The sequence below is a fragment of the Gracilinanus agilis genome, chromosome 2 (genome assembly GCF_016433145.1).
Source record: "Gracilinanus agilis isolate LMUSP501 chromosome 2, AgileGrace, whole genome shotgun sequence".
In the NCBI taxonomy this organism is placed as follows: Eukaryota; Metazoa; Chordata; class Mammalia; order Didelphimorphia; family Didelphidae; genus Gracilinanus; species Gracilinanus agilis.
In genome coordinates, this window is record NC_058131.1 from 229762835 (window position 1) to 229779483 (window position 16649).

Consider the following 16649-nt stretch of genomic DNA (forward strand, 5'->3'; position numbering starts at 1 on the left):
AACCTAATGAAAGGGACCTTCAGTCACAAGTCAAGGTAGCAATTAGAAGCATGTTCTATTATCTGATTCCATTCGTAGCTCTGGGTACAATCCACTAATGGTTGCATTCTAACACTGGTTAAGGAAATGTTACGAAAGATTTGCCCATAATTGATTGCCTATATATATCTCATAACTAAAACTATTAAGACGCATCTATCCAAGCAGTTATTAGCAGGTTGCCAATTCCAGTAAATGGAACATTTAGCAGCTGCCAAATTGAAAGATATACTACCATTAGCATTGTGATGTTTCATAAAGATGTAGACTGAAAAAAATCACCCAATCTCTCTGCTGCAGTAGCCTAAAAACATATACGTATATAGATTACTTCAATAAATACTCAAGAAGATTTGAGTAAGGAACTATTTGTGATTATACTAAGTTGGGGTATATATAATTCACCTTGTTCATCAAGTCAATTTTCTAAATCCACAGCAGTTAGGAAAACACTGATCTAGACTTGTTCAAATAATATGGCTTACTTCCCCTACAAATTGGGCCATAGAATATTTACTTTGTTGCCCATCTACATACAACTGCTGAGGTAACAGAAAAGGATAAGGAAGAGAACAAGCATTTATAGCACCGAGGCGGCCATGGAAGGGAAGAAGGATATATGGAGATGAAGATGGTCTAAGCACATCATCTTCACTTAACTTTGGTAAAAAAAAAAAAAAGTTAAAAAAGTAAAATATATCAGCAACCCTCTCCAAGTATAACCATTTGTATCAGGGCAGTCATCAGCCTCAAGCACTACTATTCTCTTCATTTCACCATCGACACTGGTTAATTCTCATTAAATAAAATTTTTGTCAGAAAAATTTCCCATTCAACATTCATCTGTTTGAATAGTTGACTACACAAGTCAAACCTCCTAGGATCTTGCCCTCCTATCTTTATTTTATAGACAAGAATAAGTGAAGCTTAGAGATGAGAAGTAGTTTGCCCTGTCAGAATTAATAATGGCAAAGCCAGTGAAGCTAAGTGAATCTGTATGAGGATTAACTGGAAGATTAGAATCTAAACCAAAAGATCATGAAATTAAGAGAAAAATAGATCAAATAACACAAGAAAACAGAATCCATCCAGCTCCTATTAAGTTGCCAGGATCCTGGAAGATGATTTAACATATAAGTGAGGTGGGTTGTTTTTCTATGCTGCTATTAAAACAATGACTAATAATTCTGCACTCAACTTAATATGTCTAATACCTGTCTATCCTTAGAGAGAAGAAGGTAAGATAATGATAAGAATTTATGCCACCAAATGATGAAGATGTCTTCAAACTGAGAAAGTCCAGGGCCAGTTTTACTTTTAATCCTCCCTCCAACCCTCCAAGTCATCCTTAAATCATGGACTATTAGACATCAGCTGTTATCCAGAAAAATAAAACAAAGGCAGAGCCACTTAGTTGTGTTCTAAAATATGCATGCAAATTAACAATCATTTCAGATGTAATAGGCTGCTTATTTTTTAATGAAATCAGCAGTAAAATATTTTGTAATTTTGGGGAATAACCAAATTTGTCTGAAATTTTGAAACATCCAGGTACAAAGTACCTAATGTGATATCTAAATCTGCTAAAATTTTTAAAAACTAGAGCATTCCTTCCATAACAGAGAATACTACTCACAATCAGATAGATATGGGGAAATGATGGTTAGCCCCAGTGTCAACAGCTCCCCTTTCCCCTATGTCCTATACATAATCCTGACAACACAATGGCCACTGAAATTTCTAATATCTATTAACAAGCCTGCTTGAGAATGTGGGGTCATAACTGCTCAACTAATGACTCACTGATTCTAAAAGAAATACACATCTTTAACAAGACTTCTTGGATTACTCTCTAATTAGGCCTTGGGAACATATGAAGAAAATGATTGTTTTCATGACAATTTCTACAGATGCCAACAGGCCTTAAAATCAATGTTCCATCAAGGTCACTGAAACTAAATAGTCATAGCTATGAAGCTATGCTCTCCTTGCCTCTTCAGCAGATACCACAAGACAAGCACTGGGTAAAGATGTATATTTATTCACTTTACAAAGAGGGTGGTGTTTGGTAGCCATAAACAGCTCCATTTATAGACAAATAAACTGTACATACAATATGCCCATTGCTGGCTCAAACTCGCTTTTCCTAAGATGTTATTGTGGCTTGAGCTCCATAAGCAGAGAGAAAGATTTTTGTTAGGCCATTGAGATTAAAAAGTCCCTAACAATATGGTTGTTGTACATATCCACAGAAGGGGGAAAAAAAACTATGCGCCTAGCCATTACTTCTTATTTAAGACCATGTTAGTGTCCTTTTAGCCCTAAATGGCTCCAAAATTTTTCTTTTCAAATAAATCACTGATAATTCTAAATGGTCTTTTTTAGGACACAAAAACTTGAGTTCATTAAAAAAAAGTATCCAACCATTTGCTAACCTTGGTTAATAGAAAAATAAAAGAAACCATTTAACTGCTAAATCATAAAAAGTTTCCTTGGATAAAAAAACAAAACTGCTGCTAGGATGGCCACTGGTATTATTATTACTAACTGAAGTCAATAGGAAATAGAAATCGGTCTGTTCTAAAAATTTAATTGATAGTAGAAAGCTGAAGTGAATTCATGACCTCAGCAGTGACTGTAGGTGACTACCAAAGAACAGTGCAGGCAGTTGGATGTATTCCTGGTCATGTTCTAGTCACAGAGAACCATTCACGTGGTTAGGGGGTTGTTGGTTATTTTGGTTTTTGAACCACCATAATTGTTTTTCTTTAAAAATTCCTCAAATATCTAGAAAAAAATATTAGCGGATTTTCTGTGTTCTGGGGGTAGGATTGCGGATAGGGGTGGTAGTGGTGGAGTGGGGGGATAAATCCAGCGTCTGAGCCTGCCTGGTTCAAATTACTTTGGCCAAAAGTATCTTTGAGATTAAAGGTTTTTCCTAAAACCTGCAATCACATCTACACCTTCATTTTGTCATGTCTCATTTTATACATAACAAGATAAATTTTGGCTCATGCTCATAACTCCTTACCAAGTTTACTCAGGGCAGATCATACCTGGACCAAATTACACATACCAACCTGCAGTAAGAGTAGATTCCTCCAAAGAATAGGTTGGATTGTGGTTTGGATAGGGGGATGGGATGGGATGGGATGGGATGGGGGGGGAGAGAATGTCCTCATCTTCATTTAACTCAATTCTTGATATAACCAATCATTCCAGGACTTTATTATAAAAATATAAGATATGTAGGACAATCGTGTCAGTATGTTGCAAAAAATGTGTCTATTTACTGTGTAAAGTTTATTAACAATTGAAAGAAACATTCTTATTTACACAGTTAAGTTTGAGGTGGGAAGGACAAAGGGGCTGGCTTGATGAGGCCACCATTATGAATTTGGAAAGGTGGGAGGGCTGTCTGCATTCTACCTGTCAAAGGTCAAACACAGAAACCACCCTCTCCAGGAGAACATGGCAGCATTCAACAATATGAGCCAAAGTTTATAGTTCTATTGGCCTATTTTTCCTTTCTTCTTCATTCTTCTTCACTTTCATTTTCTGGGTCCAAATCAGAATCTCCATTTATTTCCTTTTCAAGAGCCATTTCTTTGTCCTCACCATTTTCTGTGTCCTGATCTATTTCTTGCTCATCGTCACCATCATCATCATCATCATCATCATCATCGTCATCATCATCGTCATCTTCATCCTTTTCACTTTCTCTCTCTTCTTCATCCTCCTCCCAATTCTCCTGATAAAATTAATAAGCAGAGGAATTCATAAAGACTCTTTATTGGTGAGGTATCCAAAGAGAAGGCTAAAGACCATGGTAGCAGGAAAAGTTACTTACATCAGAATTTTTATCTGCCATTACTTCATCATCAGACTCCTCTTCAGAAGACTCTATAAAACAAAATCTTTACTTAATTCCAAAAACATCTAAAAAGTAATATAATGTAGAACCTTATGTTTAATTTCATAAAATGCTTATTTAACAATAATGTCAAATTGTTTTTGACCAGATCTGTCAATTCATGATAAGGAAACTTCCTCCATCAATGCAGACTGGCACTTTCTCTGCAGGCTCAGGAAATTAAAGAATTACTTGGGGCATTGGGAAGGACCAACTTGGCCAGGATCAAGTATGTGTGTCAAGAGGCCTTCCTGACTGCAAAGCTAAATTCTCAATGGTAAAGGAAATTCCTAGTAAGGAAATTTGTTCTCCTCCATAAGAAGGCAAGCACCCTGGGGAGAGGGGATGGTTTTTGCCTATCCCCTTTTGGAAGAATGGAGGAATTCTTTGTGATTATACAATGCCTGGAAAACAGTAAGATTCTTAAAAAAATACTTGCTGATTGATTGTATCAAAGTAGATCTGGAGCTCTTCTGTAAAATAGGCTTAGAATATTGTTGCCCAGGGTATTAAGTGGGTAAGTATCTTGCCCAGGGTTACACAGCTACTTTGTGACATAGGTGGGACCTGAGTCCAGGTCTACATGATCCTAAAGCTGACACTGTATCCACTATGACACATTGTCCACTTTCTATTAGATACAAGAGGCAAATGTTCTTGCTGCCCAAGCCTAAATGACTGCTGAAAATGATGCAACTGAAGAACCAAAGATCTAACCATACTTTATTAAAAATTCAATTAAACTTATAAAATTCAAGCATTCAAAGGTGAGTCTAAAGCTGTGACAGTCCTAAGCTTTGATCTAAGGACTGTAAAGATACAACTCTTTCAAACATGGAACTGTATGATTTAGTTACCGTATTTTCTCTAAAATTTAACATCTTATTCAATTTCCCATTGCAAAGTTGAATTTAGGAAAAGCAAAATAAAGTCATGTTTCTCATTTTTCTATATGGAAGAGTGCAATATAGAACTGTAACTCCAATTCTAGTCCCTACTCCTTACCTTCCTCATAAACCAGTTTGGCTGTTTGCTCAGGTTGAGGCACACCCTGAGTTTTTTCAGATGCTGCCACCTAAAAGATGAAACATTTAGCATAAAAGTCAATAATAGCCTGGCTCCCCCCACACATTTACCCATTGAACAAAAAAAACCACACCAAGAAATAGGGTAGAGGACCAAATATATTTTCAAAATTTCAACCATCTGTGATTTCTGTTCAGTGCACAGTCATTCCTTCAACCAAGAAAAGATCACACAATCCTTCTAGAATATCAAGGATGGCTTTTGAGAGCTGATGGGGCTACACTGGTAATAACCATTATACCAAGAGGCTTCCGAGAGACCAGGAATACACTTAAATATTTAAAAAAATAAAAAATTTCATAAAATTTATAGAAACTAGGACAAAATAAAACAGTACTAGCTTAAATTCCCAAAGTCCAAGCACCTTCAGCAAGTCTGTTTTTCACAAAAAATCCTAAACACATTGTGTTAATTCTGATAAGCAGGGCATTTCTGGACAATTAAGACAGAACTTTCTTCTACTTCATATTCCAAATTGACCTGTTATCTTTCTCACTAAAATAAAGTAGGGATTTACTATAGGACCAGATGAATATGTTCTTGCACTTCTATTACTATCACATTCAAAACTTTTTATCATGGATTTGATAATGAACATACCTGTGTAATAAGAAGAATGAGCTTCCCATGCAATCGAGAGAGTTTCCTTAAGGTTTTGACTCTGCTCTCCATCAACTGATACAACATGCCTAGTTGGGGTACCAGGTCAGGCAACTAAAAGAAAAATAATCAAGTAGCACTTGTCTCATTTTGTAGCAAGCAAATAGAAGCAAAGGAAATCTCAGATAACACAAAATTTCCTTCAAGTAGTTCTCTCACAGAACTACTCATTGGGGGAGGGAGAGGGGGAGTTGAGGGGCGTGCAACAAAATACATCTCATATGCCATTTTCCCAGTCTTCCTTTCCCTATTTTAAGCAGAATGTGGGTCAAGTTCACTACAAGTTCATTCAACAAACACAGAGCAGCATTCCCTGATACAAATCCCCATAGTGTTTCATATTTTTCAAATGTTGTGATCTCTACCCTTAAAAGGCTTATATTCAAGAAGCAGAGGGTGATTTAGAATCGACTAATTAGGTTAAGTTAAGGAGGTGCAGGTTCAAGTTCACATAAACCACTTCCCTAGGGGAAAACCAAATTAAACTTTTCAGAAGTAGTAATTTTTTAATTAACATTGACATAAAGGTTTCATATGACACAAAGTAATGGTTTCTTTTGAGCAAAGCTGAATACAGTTTTTAAAAGTCCTCATCTATGAAATGGGGACCTGTAAAGACCTATTGTAAAGAGTTGTAAAGGATCAAAGGAGAAGGTATATAAAGCATTTCCAAATATTAAAATACTACAGAAATATATCATTACTAATTATGTGTGGTGCATGTGATTAGTGAATGAGATGAGGACTGCTTAAATGTTAAGATATACTAAGATCTAAGAATATAACATTCTTTTCCACTGTTTTCAACTACCTTCCCACTCCCAAGTTAAGAAGGAAGAGGGACCAGAGACGAAGAACTTTCCCTATAATATTTCTTCTCTATCCCAGCATCTTAAAACAGAAGAACAGTGAAAACAAAGAGTATAGATAATAGCTGATAAAATTATAGACATTCATTATATTCAAATTTATTTCCCCCCAAATACATAGTGGCAAATGTCTGTTTAGCTTATTGAGGTCGAAAAAAAAGGAAAAGTGTAAAAACTTTTAAATATCAACAATAGCAATTTTAGGAGCAAACCGATTATGCAGTGGCAGCCACATGGCTCAGTGGATAGAGTGCTGGACCGGGAATTAGGAAGACCTAAGATCAAATGTGGCTTTGGATACTAACCAGCCCTGTGGCCCTTGGGCAAGTCACTTAACCTCTGCTTCTATAAAATGAGGAAAATAATAGTATCTATCTACTAGGGTTTGTTATGAGATCAAATGAGCTAATAACTATAAAGTACTTAGCACAGTGCCTGGCACATAACTGGCATCATATAAAGTATTAAAATCATTAATAACAGTATACATTTTTATGTACTTCAATAAAATGGCTTCAGATTTCTAAATAACATGATAATAAAAATTTAAATGTAATTTTAAAAAGTAGTTTTACTCACATATAAAAATGTGGGCTACCTCAAGGAAATGGTACATCCAATCACTCCCTTCCCAGTGTTATTTCTAACCTACTTGGTTAGGAGCAGAATATCAAATCCAAAGTAAAACCTAAATTATTTCCTTCAGTACACGAGGACCTCTTTCCCCTCATCTCACTCCTCCATCGACACAACAAATATTTCTATAGTTATTACTGCTTTGGTGTATATATCTTTTGTCCTGCCTTGCAAGAATTTGAGGCAAAAGTAAACGGAGGAATAAAACTGGGTTGCCTTTGCCATGAAACACACTTTGAGGACAAACTTGCTTTGGTGTCTTTTAGAATGCTCTGGGTAGGGTCCAGATTACCAGAGGAGACTATCTATGACCATCTTCTCTAGTCTGTGGAACTCATTTTCCAAGAGCTCCCTTTACACACTGCACTGTACTGCCTCTTATTAAAACTAAAAGGAACTTGAAACGATGAATGAGACACAGACCATTCTCCTACAAAATATTGCACTGAAGTAGTGACTTGGGGGGGGAGGGGGGGAAGGGGGGAGGGAAGAGCTTCAGTGCCACTAACTATAATTGAGAATCTCTAAGAACCATAGTTTAAGGATAGATTTAGGGGACAATAAGAAGGTAGAAGGGTTGGAGGTTATGGGAATATTTAAGCCAAATCTTATAATAAACTTTGACAGGGCAGGGGGACACTGCCTGTCCCTCCCTGCAGGGTCACACAAAGTGTTTGGTTATTACTGTTGAAGGTACTTACTGTGGACAGATAAGATGCATGTATGGTTAATACAGATTTTAACCATGGAACCATAAGTACAGCACTAGAAAGAAAAAACAAAATTTAAATCCAATGTTCAAAATAATTTGGTTATTAACTTAGTTTTAAAAAAAAAGGTGGTAGCAGCAGCTATATAAAGAAACTAAATTATAGCACCTGTTCTCTGAAGTAAATTATCACATTAAGTCTTATGGCAGTTCTACAGTTTCCAGTTTTTCCCACCACTCACAAAGGGCCTTATCTTGAGTTTTACACTATACTAATAAATACAGGGCAATACCATATTACTTCCCTTGGAAACTTAAAATTGAAGAAGATGAAGAAATTATACTGCTTTACTAACTATCTGGAGAATAATGCTAAGGCAAAAAATTGTTCTTTTTCCCACCTTAGTTCTACCGCACTGTCCACTGTTGGGATAGTATGGAGGCACAAAGACCTGGCCACAGGAATATTTATGTTCAAATGTCTTAGATACTATCTAAGTGATGCTGAGCAAGATCATTTAAGCTGTCTGCCTCATTTTCCCTATTTTTAAAACAGGAAGCACAATAGCACCTATGTCACAGGACAGTTGCAAGATCTATTGAGGTATATGTGAATCAAGGGGCTATTATTATCAACAAGAAATTCAATCTTCTTTACTAATACTTAATAGGCTTTTAATGGAGGATGGCAAGTCAGTTAACAATCTGCATGTAAATATAACCAAAAAAGCAAAGACAAAGACCCTCTTTCACTAGGGGTGGAAATAATATCCATAAAAGGAAATTTTAAATCATTATTATTACTATTAGTAAACAGCTATGGTCATGTGGCATAGCCTTAAGAACATGAAAGGCACATATATATATAAAGTATATGTATGTTGTGCATGCAGGTATGCATGCTTGCAATTATTTCAAAGGTTCAAGAACAAGAAAAAGGAATCAAGAAACTTGGTGCCTTAATTCAATAAGCAGACAGTACAACCATTTCCTTGCACTAGTTATTAACAGACATCATCAGCTAGGATCTGGCTCATACAGGTATGACATGAATGTCATTTTTATTACAATACAAAAATTATCTGTAACAATGTGGTAGATAAAGCTAGGAATTCAAAACTAAAATTCCCAACATTTATTTAATTACACTATGTAAAATAACCTAGGACCATGGCACTTGTGCAAAAAAGGGCATACGGAGCCCTCTATGTGGGCAGCCTGCAGAGGTCTTACTAGAAAACCAGAGGGTCTGGGGCAGAGCTGTTCCCCTCTCCCTCTCCATGTGTTGGAAGAGAAATTCTCTGCATGTTGCTTTGTTTAATGTTTATTTCTCAGTGACCTGGAGGTCAAAGACCATTGAGTAATTTAGGTACAGATAAGCCCTCAGAGAACGAAGTTAAAGAACCAAGGGACCTATGAGACAGGGAATTGATTCCACAAGCACTATTCCCCACCTCCCCACCTCCCCATTCTCACCCCCACCCCCACCCCCACCCCTGGCCCCAGCCCCAGCCCTGGGTGGCCTAGGCATATCAAGAAACTGTGCTTGGATCCTGAGATGTGACGTGTGAGAGCTGGTTGGGTAGAGAAAAGAGCTTATAAGTGGAAGACCAGGAGGTCTTGGGGGTCTTCTTGCTGGAACATGGAGGCTGGAAGAACTACTGTCAAAGTTAAGTCACAGGCCCATCATGGCAGCCAACAGGGTAGAAAGCTAAGTAATTCTCTACCTCTTTCCTACTTTTCCCTCTCTTTACTTATACTACTTAAATTTAATGAAGTTAAAAAGCTACTAGCAGCCTTATAATTTTAATTATTACACATATGTCTGAGGACATTCCTCACTTCATCCGCCCCTCTACCCAGCAGCCCAATGGGAGCACTTCCTCTCTCTTCTGTCTGGGGGGGGGGGGGGGGGGCGCAGGGGCAAGGTGTAGGGAAATGAATGGGCACTTGATCTAGGGGTGGGGTGGGGATGGGGCCCAGCACACCATCTCTAAAAGGTTTGCCATCATTGCCCTAGGAACACAAAAAAGTGGAATATGACAACCCCAGCCTCAAGAAACATTTATAGAGGACACAACATGGAGCTGCAAGGTGAACTATGACCTGGGCCAAGGAGAGATGCAGACAAAGTACTCTACAAAAATATGAGGTGTAAGAATACTTGCCTAATTTGGAGCCTGAGGAGAAAAAGAAAATTAACACCAGGCAGCTTGTGAGCTGAGCCCTAAAGATTCTGAAAGGTAAAAACTAAGGAGGAAAAATATTCTAATCATGAGATCTGGCAGAATAGGAACAGCTAGCAATCCAATTTGTTTAAAAACCTGAGTGAATGGAAGGCAGTAATGAGTAATAAGGCTGGAAAGGTAGGCTATAGCTATATTGTTGTTCTTAAATTTAAGCAATCTGTATTCTATCTTAATATGTAATTTGGAACCAAAAAAAGCACACATTCACACTTGGGCATAAAGACAATTATTTTGGCAGCCTATGTTAAAAATGGTTTGGAGAAGTGAGGGATTATAGACAAGGAAATCATTCAAGATTCAATAATCTAGGTAAGAGATAATAATGAAGCATCATGTTCAAGGAACAGCAAGTAGGCCAGTACATGGGAAGGGAACAGGTTTTGAGAACTTTAATAACAAAACGTAGACTTTATATTTGTGAACAGAGGGATGACTGGTGTCAGATCTATGCTTTGGAAAAATCACTTTGGAAGCTGAGTGGAGAATAAATTGGAATGGGGATCAGTTTGAGGAAAAGAGAACAGTTAAAATGTAACTGCCATAGTCCAGGCAAGAATTGCTAAGAGTCATAGCTAAGATGATGGTGGTTGTGTAAAGGCTATGTATATGAAAGATATACAATCCCTATCTCACCTCTCTGTCATTGCCTAGAAGCTTCTTCCTACTCAATTATGACTTTTAGTTTCTCTGGTTTCCTTTAAAACTGAATCAAAGTCCCCCTTCTTCAAAAGGCTTTTCCCAAACTTCCCAACTTATGATGTCTCTACTTTCAGATGACCTACTTTGTATATATCTTGTATATAACTATTTACATTCCTCCACCATTAGAATATGCTTCTTGAGGAAAGGAAATAGCTTTGGAGGGATATTTGGGGGTCTTTCTTTGTATCCAAAGCATTAAGCAGTGTTTGGCAAAATTAAGCACAATAAATGTCTATTGATTTCATGAGTTATGTTGATGCATATTTAATTAGGAGAATAAGCATTTATTAAGTACCTCCTATTTGCCAGGTACTATCCTAAGCAGTTGCTCTAGCTACTAAACCTCAACCCTTCAATGATTTGGGATGTGATTCATAAGCCTCTGCACAGTTCTGTGGCTTAATGAATAACATAATGCTGTCCACATCCAAATGTACCCTTGCCAAGAATTTGGAGGCATCACCTATAAGAAATTTTCTTGCAGAGAACTAGGAAGTGGGACAATCTCAAAGACAGTAATGATCTACAGTAGATATATTTCATTAACATAGATATTTTATGCCCCCACTTTGATATAGTAAATCGGAGGAAAGTAAAATGAAGCTACTTCTGGTACTACAACTATCAAGGAATCCTGTATGAGAGAGATCTGAGGTACTCAGTTCATCACAGCAGAAATGAACAAGGCCAGATGGCACAAGTGAAATGGTGTAGCTCCACTAAAGCCCTCAAGATTCTCAGAATCTCTGGAAAAATAATCTCATCTTATCAACATCAATATTTTCCCATCTATGCTTTATAACTACAAATTAGAAAATGCCAGTTTTCCTCCATAATTCACAATTGTAGGTTATCCAAAGGGAACTGGAAGCCTATATATGCCACAACCACTTAAATAAGTGATACTAGAATGACAAAAAAAAAAAAAAAAAAACAACAAAAAAAACACAAAAAAATACCAAACAGATATATGTCCAAAAAAGGAGGTGGACTGGCCATGTACCAAGTCAACAATAGCAGCTGGATATCTCAGTGGATAAAATGCCAGACCTGCAGTTAGGAGGTTCTGGGTTCTCATCTGGTCTCAAGCATTTTCTAACAGTGTGGCCCTGAGCAAGTCACTTAACCCTAATTACTACTCTTCAGCCTTGGGACCATTATCAACTCTAAGCTACAAGGTAAGGGTTTAAAAAAAAGTGAATAAGGGGGCAGCTGGGTAGCTCAGTGGATTGAGTCAGGCCTAGAGACGGGAGGTCCTAGATTCAAAGCTGGTCACAAGACACTTCCCAGTTGTGTGACCCTGGGCAAGTCACTTGACCCCCATTGCCCACTCTTGCCACTCTTCCACCTAGGAGCCAATACACAGAAGTTATGGGTTAAAAAAAAAAGTGAATGATAAATATAAGGAAAACCTAAGTGATATCCTGGTGTATACTGCAATGTCAAGAAAGCCCCCAACATATTAAGTGGACTGCCTTTGATCAAAGGATGAATGAGTTGCAACCTACACCATTGAGGGAAATACTTAGTACCAAAGAAATATAAAAAAAAAAAATCTTGCAGTCAATACCATCATGTATAGCTTAACAGCAAATAGTACTAAATCAACTGACAAGAGTTGACTTTGCCCAAAGCTAACCTTAAATCATTTAAAATAAGGTTATTTGGAGGAAAATCATTCTCTTTGATTTTATTCTGTTGGTATATCTGCAGGAAAAGGAGTGGAAGGGAAGGCAGGTCAAAATGATGGTTTCATAATTTCTCAAAGTAGCCACCCATTGAGCTGGCAGGGGCATTTTTTTCAAAGCACCTCATCTTTCTTCTCAGCCTATCCACCTCACTCCTAAAAGTGCCATAAGGCACATAATTAATTTTCAAAGACTAAAGATAACCTGGTGCATGGTGCAGCCCCAGATTTGTGCTAAAAAAATCCTGTGGTAGTCTCATAAAAGTATACAAAACAACAACAAATTCTAGGTAGAAAGATAAAGCAAATGTCTTACCTATTTGGATGTCCTTGCAACCTCTTAGTGAGCTGGAAAGCAAAAAAAAAGAAAAGAATTAGAAATAATATCTAACACACAACTACCACTAGGATTTGCAAAAGCAGCTATGCCAATAATAAATCCAAGGGGGGGAAAAACACTAAAGCCTTATCTACATTAGAAAAATTTTAACTTCAGTAGTCATTTTCTATAATGGTAGTTTTTAATAGTAAGATATATCTTAGGAGATACACACACGCATACATGCACATACGCACGCACGCATGCGCGCACACACACACACAGAGAATAAACCTTTGATATACAAATCTCCAAGTTTCTTTTGGAGGAGTATGGTAGGAAAGGACTGTCAAAACTAAAAAGTATAAAAACGCATTTTTTAAAAAACTACACTAATTCAAATTCCCTATTCTCATTATCCTGTTTCCCAAGTATTGTTTGCTGGGAAAGGAACTACATAGAAAACTCTTTTCCTAAAGCCATATTCAAAGTTTTTCCTAAGAAAACTATTTCACTAATCTCAGCAACAGTTAATATACATGGTTTACATCAAGACACTGCTACACTCTCAAAAGCTATGTTTGAAAATGCTGATTTTTAAAATTACCCTTAATGATAGCATTATTTAGTAATACTATTAATTCTGAAGTTTGAAGCCACTGTAAAACGTGGATTAATATTCTTAACCTCCAACTCCTACCCTACAAACCTAACCTTCTAAGCTATGAAATTGTGTCATTCAATTGAAATTAAGTATAAAAAAAAAAAAAAAGATTTGATGCAGAGAGGAAAGAAACAACAACAAAAAATGATTTCTTTTCAATTAAAGTCTGTATTATACATGGCTACCCACTTATAACAATCCTCTGACAATTGACTTCAGCAATTATTTATTATGTGCCTATGTCCAATGCAAAGTTTCAAAGTTGACATTTCTGCTAATAAAGTAGCCAAATGTATAATCATACAACTTAGATCTTATAGCAAGCAGCCTAGAAGAGCAGAGTTCACCCTTACTTTGAACTCTGAGCAGAGTTCAAAGCCCTGAACTAGTGATCAGCAAAACCAGCTAATTTTGAGGGCTAGCCCTGCTACTTACTAAGACAGTGTAACTCTGTGCAAATCACAATTGTTTTATTTGTCAGATTCCTCACCTGAAAATGTACACAAGTGAACCCATTCTACCAAGTTCAAAGTTAACTGGATAGATTATAGTACAAAACAAAATGGTCAGACTATAGAAAAAACAAATCCTGTCTAAGGAAGATTCTCTTACCTCATTCAATAATGGAATAACAGCATATACTGGAATCCTTAACACTGTGTTTCTGATTAAGGTATCCTTTCTTGTTTGAAGTACTTTCTATGAGTAAAGAATAGAAAAATACCCAGTAATATAAATAATAAAGATAAGGATGCAAAAGTCAGAGGGTAGAGGATCCTATTAAACTTTAATCTAGAAAGAAAACCCTTCAAGGAGCCCTTAATGATTAAAATAAATGGAGGCAAGACCACTTAATTACTATATTGCAACATATGGAAAATGAGAAAGCTTTAAATTTTAGGATCAAAAGGAAACATTTCTTCTTGAAAAATAGTTTTCTTTAGAAAACATTAAGGAACATTTTTCCTTATTAATGATGAAAAAGTGCACTGGACTTAGAATCACAAAATCTGGCTTTACCATTGGCAAGCCTCTAATGGCTTCCTTCTGCTTCTAGGAGGAAATATCAAATGCTGTTTGGCATTCAAACCCCCTTCATTAGCTAGCCTTCTCTTTCTGGTCTTCTTAAAACTTACCTCTCAACATGCACTTGAATCCAGTGATACTGGCCTCCTGGCTGTTCCACAAATTAGACATAATGGCTCTTAGGTCTGGGTATTCACCCTGGCTCTCTCTCTCTCTCTCATACTTGGAATGCCCTCCCCTCCTCAACTCTGTCTACAGAGCTCCCTGGCTTGCTCTCAAGTCCCAACTAGTTAAACATCTATAAGAAGTCTTCCTCAACCCTTCTTTAATTCCAGTTGCTTCTCTCTGCTAATTATTTCCTATTTATCCTATATATCCTGGATCTCAGGAACTTCATCTAATATAATGAGGTCAAACTAGATGTCCTCTGAGAAAAAGTTCAGCTCTACAGATCATTCTGTTAACATTTATTAAGTGCCTACTATATTCCAAGGCACTTAAGTGATGAGGGTACCAAAAAAAATTAAAAAGGCAGTCCCTGCTCTCAAAGAACATATAATCGAATAAAGGAGATAACAGGAAAACAACTAAATACAAAGTGAATAATACAGACTTTCCCTTGCATGATCTCCCCCATAGGAATGAGGAAGGTGCTATGCAACAGCAGAAAATTCCCATGGGTAGTCAAGTATAGTTGCTGTACTGGTTAATTCTGCTTACCATTCTTCCTATGTTACAAGGAAAAAGTAAATGGGGCGACCGACATATATGGAAATGACTGTGACATAAAAACAAAGCACCAATAAAATCTAAGAATAAGAAAATACATTGATAACATATATTTTTTTCAATGGAACTCAATCAAATGAGACATATGTAAAATAGAAAGACATGTCCTTACCAAAGTTCTCCATTTTAATAGAACATGCCATGGACACTTCTAATGGAAAAGTTTCCCCTATAGATGGGGGTACTCCTGATGATACTGTTTACAAATGACATTTTGCAGATTGCACCAATATACCACAAAGCCTCCTCAAGGAGATTCACAGTTGCTTTAAAAAGATTAGCTGAACAATTCATACAGGGAGATTAAAACATATAACTGCAGGGACTACAGTCAGGCCTTTGACTTATACAAACACAAAATCAACCTGGAAATTCCTTCAGACAAGAAGTGAATTGGTCATGTAGAAAAGACAAGGATATCCCAGGCATGACAATTAACAATCACCTCCCCTTCCTCCTCTCTACCAATTACACTAGAACCCACGAGACATTTAAAAATCCTGGGAAGAAAGTTTCTAGGTATGGAGGATGTGGATGAAAAGGCCACATTTTTTTCAATCAAGTGAAAGAACCACACATATCTATTTGAAATACATGTTTGTGTACATAAGACACATGTTTGAATACATACTTAAGGCATATACATGTATGCGTGTCATATTATCATGTCACATGTACCATTGTCCCAAACAAAAGAGTTTATAAAGCTAGAGAATAGGACCCTAATAGGTCTTTCTTTCAATGAGCTCATGAATCACTAGCAATTTGTACTCTTTGTAGTGGCAGAAAATTGGAAAACAAGGATATGTCCTTCCATAGGGAAATGGCTGAACAAATTGTGGTATCTGTTGGTGATGGAATACTATTGTGCTCAAAGGAATAATGAACTGGAGGAATTCCATATGAACTGGAATGACCTCCAGGAATTGATGCAGAGTGAAAGGAGAAGAAAAAGGAGAATATTATACACAGAGACCGATACACTATGGTAAAAATCTAATATAGCGGACTTCTCTACTAGCAGCACTGCAATGACCCAGGACAATTCTGAGGAACTTATGAAAAAGAATGCTCTTCACATTCAGAGTTAGAACTATGGGAGTAGAAACACAGAAGAAAAACAATTTGTTTGAACACATGGGTTGATTCGGATATGATCTGAGATGTAGACTCTAAACAACCACCCCAGTGCAACTATCAATAAAATGGAAATGGGTCTTGATCAATGACACATGTAAAACTCAGTGGAAATATGCGTCGGCTATGGGGGGAGGGCACGGACATGAATCATGTAACATATT

The 16649-nt window shown here is 36.9% G+C and overlaps 1 protein-coding gene across 1 annotated transcript in view; it reads right to left on the bottom strand.

Moving 5' to 3' along the window:
* Positions 1–2057: 2057 nt before the first annotated feature.
* The window catches only part of WDR43 (WD repeat domain 43), a 51761-nt gene continuing 37169 nt past the window's right edge, over positions 2058–16649 (bottom strand). The window contains exons 12-18 of the mRNA XM_044663706.1: positions 14146–14232; positions 12867–12898; positions 7905–7968; positions 5639–5752; positions 4958–5027; positions 3890–3942; positions 2058–3790 (exon numbers count right to left, since the gene is read on the bottom strand). Of these exons, the coding sequence (XP_044519641.1) occupies positions 3575–3790; positions 3890–3942; positions 4958–5027; positions 5639–5752; positions 7905–7968; positions 12867–12898; positions 14146–14232 (636 nt within the window). The 3' untranslated portion in view covers positions 2058–3574. The remainder of the gene's footprint in view (positions 3791–3889; positions 3943–4957; positions 5028–5638; positions 5753–7904; positions 7969–12866; positions 12899–14145; positions 14233–16649) is intronic.